The 9611-nt window shown below is 40.2% G+C and overlaps 2 protein-coding genes across 2 annotated transcripts; both read left to right on the top strand.

The window, feature by feature from the left end:
* Positions 1-4227, top strand: LOC132179386 (pentatricopeptide repeat-containing protein At3g49170, chloroplastic). Its single transcript, XM_059592112.1, has one exon. The coding sequence runs from the start codon at positions 2-4 to the stop codon at positions 2591-2593; it is 2592 nt and encodes an 863-aa protein (XP_059448095.1). The 5' UTR covers position 1; the 3' UTR covers positions 2594-4227.
* A 598-nt stretch (positions 4228-4825) lies between these two features.
* Positions 4826-8606, top strand: LOC132179379 (probable protein phosphatase 2C 8). The gene is made up of 3 exons (XM_059592099.1): positions 4826-5793; positions 7372-7477; positions 7738-8606. Exons 1-3 carry the CDS (start codon positions 5086-5088, stop codon positions 8049-8051), a joined length of 1128 nt encoding a protein of 375 aa, XP_059448082.1. The 5' UTR covers positions 4826-5085; the 3' UTR covers positions 8052-8606.
* Positions 8607-9611: the final 1005 nt, after the last annotated feature.

The raw sequence follows: 9611 nt of genomic DNA, 5'->3' as shown, positions 1-9611 counted from the left end.
TATGCTTAGCCTCTCGCTTTCGTCTCCATCCAAACTCTCCTTACCTTCTCTCAAACCACCCTCAAACCCTTCCCGCCAAAATCTTCCATCATCATCATCATCATCATCATCACCACCACCACATAAGCAAGACTTTGAACTCTTTAACCACCGTCTGATCCACCACCTCAATGTGGGTCACCTCCACAAAGCAATCTCCACCCTTGATGGCATGGCCCAAAAGGGTACCCACCCAGACCTCACCACCTACTCCCTTCTCCTCAAGTCCTGCATCAGGTCCCGGAATTTCCAACTCGGCAAAGTCGTTCACACTCGCTTGGCTCAGTCCCAACTCGAGCCCAACTCGGTCGTTCTCAACTCTCTCATCAGCTTGTACTCAAAGTGTGGGGATTGGGGTAAAGCAAAAGCCATTTTTCATAGTATGGGAGATAAGAGAGACTTGGTTTCTTGGAGTGCTATGGTTTCGTGTTTTGCGAATAATGATATGGAATTTGAAGCCATTGGGACATTCCTTGAAATGCTTGAGAATGGTTTTTACCCAAATGAGTATTGCTTCGCGGCTGTGATTCGGGCATGTTCGAATGCGGACAATATTTCGATCGGGAAGATGATTTTTGGGTTTGTCATAAAGAGTGGATATTTTGAGTCCGATTTGTGTGTTGGATGTGCATTGATTGATATGCTTGTAAAGGGTAGTGGTGATGTAGATTTAGCGTATAAGGTGTTTGAGAAAATGCCTGAGAAAAATGCGGTTACTTGGACTTTGATGATAACTAGGTTTATGCAATTGGGGTACTCAAGAGAGGCCATAGATTTGTTCTTGGATATGGTTTTAAATGGGAATGTTCCGGATCAGTTTACACTGAGTGGAGTTTTATCGGCTTGTGCAGAGTTAAAATTGTTGTCGCTTGGGCAGCAATTGCATTCTTGGGTTATCCAGGTGGGATTGCCTTTGGATGTTTGTATTGGTTGTTGTTTGGTGGACATGTATGCAAAATGTGCGTCAAATGGATCTTTGGATAATTCGAGGAAAATTTTCGATCGGATGATAGATCATAATGTCATGTCTTGGACAGCAATTATCACAGGATATGTGCAAAGTGGAGGGCTTGATATGGAAGCTGTCGAACTATTTCACAAAATGATTAAGGCTCATGTTACGCCAAATCATTTCACATTTGCTAGTGTCCTGAAGGCATGTGCAAATCTTTCTGATCTACGACTGGGTGAGCAAGTCTATGGCCATGCAGTGAAACTAGGTCTTGCATCGGTTAATTGTGTGGGAAATTCTCTTATTAGCATGTATGCACGGTCTGGCATGATGGAAGATGCCCGGAAAGCTTTTGATATGCTGTTTGAGAAGAATTTGGTTTCTTACAACACGGTTGTTGATGGTTATGCCAAAAATCTGAATTCTGAAGAAGCCTTTCAACTTTTTCATGAAATCGAGGATGCAGGACTTGGGGCTAGTGCTTTCACATATGCAAGTCTCCTGAGTGGAGCTGCAAGTATTGGTGCAATTGGTAAGGGCGAGCAAATTCATGCCAGTGTACTGAAATCAGGGTTTGAGTCAAACCAATGCATTTCTAACGCTTTGATCTCTATGTATTCTAGGTGTGGAAACATAGAATCTGCTCTTCATGTTTTTAATGATATGGGAGATCGGAATGTTATTTCTTGGACTTCTATGATCACTGGTTTCGCAAAACATGGATTTGCCTCTAGAGCTATGGAATTTTTCCACAAAATGCTTGAGGTTGGTGTTAGACCGAATGAGATCACCTATATTGCTGTCTTATCAGCTTGTAGCCATGTGGGGCTGATTTCTGAGGGCTGGAAACACTTCAATGCGATGTACAAAGAACATGGCATTGTCCCGAGAATGGAGCATTATGCATGTATGGTCGATTTGTTGGGCAGGTCAGGATCCCTTTTAGAAGCCCTTGAATTTGTTAACTCAATGCCTTTCAAGGCTGATGCGCTAGTCTGGCGTACATTTCTTGCTGCTTGTCGAGTTCATGGAAATAAAGAACTTGGGAAACATGCTGCTAAGATGATTCTTGAGCAAGACCCACATGATCCAGCAGCATATATCTTACTATCGAACTTGTATGCTTCCTCAGGTCAATGGGAGGATGTGGCAATAATTAGAAAAAATATGAAAGAGAGAAACTTGATTAAAGAGGCAGGTTGTAGCTGGATAGAGGTTGAAAATACGGTGCACAAGTTCCATGTAGGGGACACTTCACACTCCCTAGCACGAGAGATTTATGATCAACTGAACCATCTGGCTTTGAAAATAAAGGAACTGGGCTATGTACCCGATACAGAATTTGTTCTTCATGATGTGGAGGATGAACGGAAGGAGCAATACTTGTTTCAACATAGTGAGAAAATAGCTGTGGCATTTGGTCTTATAAGCATATCCAAATCAAAACCCATCAGGGTATTTAAGAATCTTCGGGTTTGCGGAGATTGTCATGCTGCAATCAAATTTATCTCAATGGCCACTGGTAGGGAAATAGTGGTAAGAGACTCTAACCGTTTTCACCACTTCAAAGATGGGACCTGTTCATGCAATGATTACTGGTGATTTTGTTAAGGTGGAGTGAGAACAGTGAAGTTTTCTCTATGACAGTTCTGCGCTTATCGGACAGCTTATATGAGCTTCTTTTCTGGGCTCTTATCTTCCTAATTTGTTTGTTGATTGATTATTCTTATTCTGGTCACTTCCCATTAAAACTCTTCAAGAGCTGCTTCTTAGGGAGGATGAAAGTGGCCTACAGAGCCTACAAATGGAAAAGATTCCGGACGCATGAGTGCCAGGTATAATTAATCTTACGTTGGCATGTATATTTGTCATCTCATTCTTTAACCTTTGTCTTGTTCTACTAGCTGTAAACTGTATAAATCATACTTGTACCTGCTTTGTGTAATCTGTATGTCTGTTAACTTCAAATTTGCGACTCCTTGTACAACTGCGAATTTGGACCCTCATTTGATCAGTTAATTTATTGCCACTATATTCATTTTCTCCCACCGTTCATATTTCCTATTCTTCAATGTTCTAGACGCCTTGTTCACTATTATCCTTTATTCCCCTCCTGTATAGACCTGCTAATGTTTGCATTTTCTGGTTTTAGAAGAATGTTCATGAATAAAAAAATGTGCTAATGTTTTAGCATTTCAATGTTTCTGGTGCTGTGAGATACATGTGTTTGGCATCACCGTGATCCGCAGCGGACCTCGGGCTTGGCGTCAATGAAATAACCAACACCTTAAGGGAGCGGGGGGCAACCCGAAAAGGGCCGTCGGAATGACACGGAGAGGGGAGCGACCTGGGTACAACACTCGAAAAACTTTACTGATTTCGAAAGACAACTCCAACGGCAGCCATAAATCACACTCCAGAAACTTGACCAATTGGATTGGTCAGGGACGGAATCAGGGTCAATTAATATGGATAAAAATAGGCCTAGGGCCCAAAGATAGAGGTCCAATCGATATAAAGGCCCACTTACACAAAAGTTAAAAAGCCACAGGGAGCCTTAGATAACCCATCATCAGATGGTCTTCCGCTCACCTTCGGCCCAGAGCCATTATAGTGGTTCTCTCCTTATTTTGCAAGCACCCGCAGTCTAGTCAAGTCCAATCATGCAAAAATATGCATCAACAAAAACCAACTAATAGTTGAGATGGATGATGGATCACATGTAAATCATGTTGATCTTGTTCCTATATTTTACTCTTATGTTGATTGTTATATTTCTTCAATACCCAACTCGGAGGGTAATGCACTCTCACCATTCCTGCTGCTAATAGCTTCAAAAGTTCTCTGTTTGTTTGCTTGTTTAACTACAGGAGATGTATTTACTCAAATCTGAACCGAAGAGCTACACTCTGGTGTTCTTAAATTAAAAATTCCCGTATGTCACTGTTAAATCTCAATTTATTCGTCTTTTAGTGATTACTTTAAATTGAAATGACAACATTGCAGCGACCCATAGGTAACATTAATTCATGCCATTTCTGTGAAAGGATGATCCTCATACCGTGGCTTCCTTCAATTATGAACAAATCGTTCCTATGGACTTCATTAAAGAACACTGTAGCACCCATCAACATTCATGATAGGTCACGTTCTGCACAGTTGACCCAATCATAGCCCTTTATATTTTCATTCAAAATCGTATAATATAATAAAAATAATTAATAAAGGAAAGAAAAAACCATAGCACGAAATATCATCAGGGACACAACGTACGAGGTCCAAGTTCGGCACGCGACCCCGCTTCACGCGACACGCGTCCTCCTCCCCACCACGACATGTGACTTCGTCGAACATTCAATATTGTCCGAGAGCGAAAGGCCAGACCGCCAAAAAGCAAAAGCGGCACTCAGCACACCGAGACACCACGTAATGTCCTTTCTTGCGACCAACTCTAATAAAATCTTTTTTCACCACCACGTAAGAGCATTCTCAATGGAAGAGCCATATTTTTATGTAAAATAGCTCTTCAAACCTCACTTTTATCTAGTTTAGCTAAACCATTTTTAAGTGTCTCCACATCCGATTAGCTATATTTCTAAAAAAAAGGTGTGAAAAGATTTGGGAAAAAGATAAAGCAGGAGAGAGAAACACTAAAAAATAAAATGGCTCCCTTAAAAAGTGCTGCTACATTTAACTTTTTTTTTAGCTCTTCTAATCAAATATCTATTTTACATATATTTTTGGCTCATCCAATGTGGGAGGTTTTTTGAACATTTGAAGAGCTATTCTAGATAAAAGTAACATTTGGCTCTTCCATTGGGAATGCTCTAATGTCCTTTCTTGCGACCAACTCTAATAAAATCTTTTTTCACCAAACTGAATCACTAACCGCATGATCGGTTCTCCACGTGTCCCACAACCTCATCTTCACGGCCCACGTCTCTGTTTGAAAAATCCAAGTAAGTGGTCCACGGAAGCCCAACTGTCCCAGATCCAACGGGCAAGAAAAAACAACGGCCAAGATTCCATGCTTTTTTCTATACTAGTACGTTTGGAAGTCGCTTTAGCTTTCATTCAAAGTTTCATTCACGCAAATGAGAATGAAGCAGAAGCCCGAGTTTACGGTGGCAATGGATCTCCGGCGGATGACGTTAGATTCCGGCGAGATGAGCCAACTCACGGTGACCCAAACCAATAACGCTCGCCGGAAAAGGCTGAAGGTCCGGAGACTGAAGTACACGTGTGGAACGAAGACCCACGTGGAGGAAGAGAAACAATTGGACGAGAACAAGAACGAGATGTCATTGTCGTTGTCCTCCTCTGCAGAAAAAGATGAAGTTTTATCGTGCCAGAGAGACAGCTCGGAGAGTTTCACGGCGCACGGGTCGGTGTCGGTGATAGGGAGGAGGAGAGAGATGGAAGACACGGTGAGAGTGGAACTAGGGTTCATGATAAAGAGAAACAACATGGTGTACGACTTCTTTGGGGTGTACGATGGGCATGGAGGGCCGCACGTGGCGAGGGCGTGCGAGGAGAGGTTTCATGGGGTTATGGTGGAGGAGGTGGGAGGTGATCAGGGTAGAGATAATGGTGACGGGGTGGAGTACTGGCAGAGAGTGATGGAAGGGTGTTTTGGTAAAATGGACGAGGAGGTAAGGGGGAATGGGGTCGGGAAGACTGTGGGGTCCACGGCGGTGGTGGCGGTGGTGGGAGAGGAGGAGGTGGTGGTGGCCAACTGTGGGGACTCTAGGGCGGTGATGTGCAGTGGTGGTGTGGCTTTGGCCTTGTCTAAGGATCATAAGGTACGGGTTTTATGTACTTTTTCCTTTTATTCCTTTAATTTCCCCAAAATGAAAAACGCTACTGAAAGCAACGGTTTCAGGCTTGAGAGCGAAACGGGAAAAAGGTCATAGAACGTAGATTATTGAAAGCAAAGAAAAATGGCGGTTCTCTAATAGCTTTCTATGTTTTAAGCTTAGGAAGGTATCATAGAAACATAGATTAATATGCGTGCGTAGGATTGCCAAATTGATCAGGGAGGAAATTGGCCGGACAAGAATTAACTGGTAGTCAGGAATAAAGTTTTGAAGGCAGAAATATTCATCAGGAGTTCATGGTATTGGTCATACTGAAATGTGACCGACATTTTCTTGGTAGCCCACTTTATTGCTTTCATCCAAATTGGTATATTAGAAGTTTTTATTTACTTAATAATATGGGTTGTCGTTGTTTGTTAATATTATTAGGGGAAAATGCTTGAATGGTGAAGTATGGGCTTTCATCAAATCGCTCATTAGGGTTCAAAAGTTATCAATTTACTATCCAGGGATATAGAACCATTATCAAATAGATCATTCCATTCACCTTTTGTTCATGTCATACCCAATCATGAGATGACATAAAAACAAAAAATATATAAATTTATACATATAAATATAGAAAAAAAAAAAAAAAAGAAAAAAAAAAAAGTCATAGTTCAGGACTATTGGAGCATTTTTCCCATGTTATTATTAATATTATCGGTAGCTTTAAAGGGAGTCCCATTATACCGGATCATTGGAAGGGTTTTCCCAGCTCCAATAGAATACAAATATAAAGTAAGTAGTGAACTTGAATATGACGATAAAGTTGTTAGTGAATTTATTTCAATGCCATGTTGCAAGTCCAATAATGAGCCCAAGCTAGGGTCATTTTGGGCCATTGCCAGGAAATTAGAAGGTGATCAATTTCTGCTGCACAACTTTTGTTTCACTAGGGAGCACTTATTTTCAATTTGATGTGTGCTTTGGTTAGAACAACTATTTTGTGGGGGCATGGACTGATCAATTTTATCAAATCTAGCATTTGTCAACAAAATCCCCTATGAATTCTGAGATAATTCTTTGCCTGACCCATCAAGTCACTGTGCAACTCTCATCCTGTACTGTGGCTACTTGAAAAACTTTGTGAACTGTCACAACATTCCTGATTCTGAACTATGGTAACGTATAGACGTATTTAATGTGTACCAAAAGTGGCATTTTAATTTTCCCTACATTCTTAGGACGAAAGATGTACTCAGAAACGAGGGGGAGAACTACTAGTTTTCCCGGCTTTACGAGCTGGTCAGTGTGATCAAATGTGTAACTCTCTTGGTGATGGCACGTATTCTCCACATATTTTAGTATCATCTTTTTTATTGTCTAGCTTTGGTCTTATCAGCTTGTTATTAATTGGGGGAAAAGGTTCATGGTAAGAGATTTGTATATTGTCAATAAAACCGAGATTTTCAGGGTCCCCTTAACTTGTATTATCATTCAGTTTCCTTATGGTTATGATATAGAACTGAGATTTATGCAGCAATTTATAAATCTTACTAGTGAAATCATTTCTGCGCATAGCCTGACAGACCAGATGAGTTGAATAGAATTGAAGCAGCTGGTGGAAAGGTCATAAACTGGAATGGACAACGCGTTCTTGGAGTTCTATCCACTTCTAGATCAATAGGTATGTATATTAAGTTCCTACATGCTATGCCCATTATTTTGGAATCTACTAGTTTTTTAATAGAACAAAGATGGCTTGGTGTGCTTGTGACTACTCAAATTTAGTCTAATTAATGTAGGAAAGAAAATGGTGATTTATAATTGGGATGTTAAGAATGATGCCGTATGGAGTAATTATCTCCAAATTGCATCTATATATAGTACATGAAATATTGCTACGATCAACATTCTCTTTACTTAATTTCTGAACTTTGGATGCAGGTGATCATTACCTCAGACCATATGTCATTTCCAAACCGGAAGTCACGGTGACCAAGCGATCCGACAAGGATGAATTCCTCGTACTCGCTAGCGATGGTTTGTGGGACGTTATCTCAAACGAAGTTGCGTGCCAGGTCGTGAAGAGATGTCTCGATGGACGAATGAGGCGGAATTCCCTCGAGGCTGAGAATGAAAGCCATGCTGCTCGGGCAGCAGCAGTGTTGGCCGAGCTAGCAATGGCTCGGGGGAGCAAAGATAACACCAGCGTGATTGTTGTTGATTTAAGGAAACCCAGAGGCTTTCTCACTCGGTAGCCCTCTCGTTATCTTCTCTAGCTTGGTCCTGCCAAGCTTTAATTGAACGCATGCACGTGCAAGAAAGCTTGATCAATATTCCCGGAACCGCCCAAGGATTCAGACAAAGAAATGTCGGATTTGGGAGCCTCAGAGTTTCATGGAAACGTGGGTACGCGTGTCGTTTAACATGTATAAATTCATTTGTGGTGATGTTTGATAACCATACCATACACCTTCCTTGAAATCATCACACCATGGTATTACAAGCATTACGAAATGGGTTTTTTTTTTATTTTTGGTGTGGCTAAAAATAAAAACAAAGCATGCTAGATTGTGGTGAGTATTTGTCACGTTGTGATGGGCTCCGCTTGTTAATGTTGTTGGGGATTCTTTTTTGGGGCAAGTGAAGCACAATGTCTATTTCAATGGGCTCAGCTTCTCTGTTTTTAAGTGTTCTCTTTTTGTTGGGCTGCTTCTCAGGCGGCCAATCCATGAACCAGGACTGATGTAGCCTATTTGCTTTGTAAGGTGAGCTCAATTTTGGGAGACTCCTTGCCTGGTTGATTGTTGAAATAGATTGCATGCAGATAGAAGAAAGTGGATGGATCCCTAATGCATACGATGTCACATAGTGAATATTTAAGTACGTCGTTTAAGATTTTAAATCACATAAATCATATATATTATATTACATAAATCATATGCTTTTCATGGTATGGCGTTAATTGCATTTTTAAGGAAGGAAAAGGATATTGTAGTAAGATCTTTTTTTTCTTCTTCTGTAGGCAAGGTTCTTGGAAAACCAAGCAGCTAGACACAGCTTGATGCGTGTTTAGTGTCGGCTTTAATCATATTGTAAGGGTCATGGAACTTACAATATGATTAAATTTAAAGCCAACCAAATATCAAGCTCGGCCGAGCTGCTTGGTAACAGTAATACGTACCATTTGTTTAGTATGCGACTACCATATGTAATATGTTTTTTAAATCAAGTCTCGTAAACTTCAGCACGAAATAAAATTTCTAAACTATTAAAGAAAAGTGCAAGGAGCCAAAAGCAATATGTTGTTTTTTCTTTTGTGGCCAGTTTTTTTTTTTAAAAAAAAACAAAAAAAATTGTAAGATAAGATATCATCAAACAAAGAAGCAGAGAGAGGGACGTGGGGTCTCTCAATAATCAGCTCAGTGCTTTGAAAAAAAAGTGAACGGTCGAAAAAGGTTGAGTCGGTCCAATGGCTTATTGCTTATGAATTAAAGTTCATGAAAATTTCTATGTTTTTAAATCTAACATCAGTTGAAGGTAAACTTGGCCACCTTGAAAATTTTTGCTAAATTTGATGTTTATTAGGTCGAAACGGGTAATTAATAAAAGTCTGAAAATTTGAACAGAATAATTTGTTTGAAAGGCGTTCGAATGAGATTTGTACAAAATTATCTTGAGTTTGAACGAAATTTATTTGAAACTGCTCGTTTGCAATCTCATTCAAAGCTTGGCTAAAATTTAGTCAAAAGACCACATTTTTCTATTTTAGTTTTTTTATTTTCTTAAAGCATCCACATTTAGTTTATCATTTTAAT

Source organism: Corylus avellana, chromosome ca1 (genome assembly GCF_901000735.1).
Source record: "Corylus avellana chromosome ca1, CavTom2PMs-1.0".
In the NCBI taxonomy this organism is placed as follows: Eukaryota; Viridiplantae; Streptophyta; class Magnoliopsida; order Fagales; family Betulaceae; genus Corylus; species Corylus avellana.
This window is presented reverse-complemented; position numbering and strand designations above follow the sequence as displayed.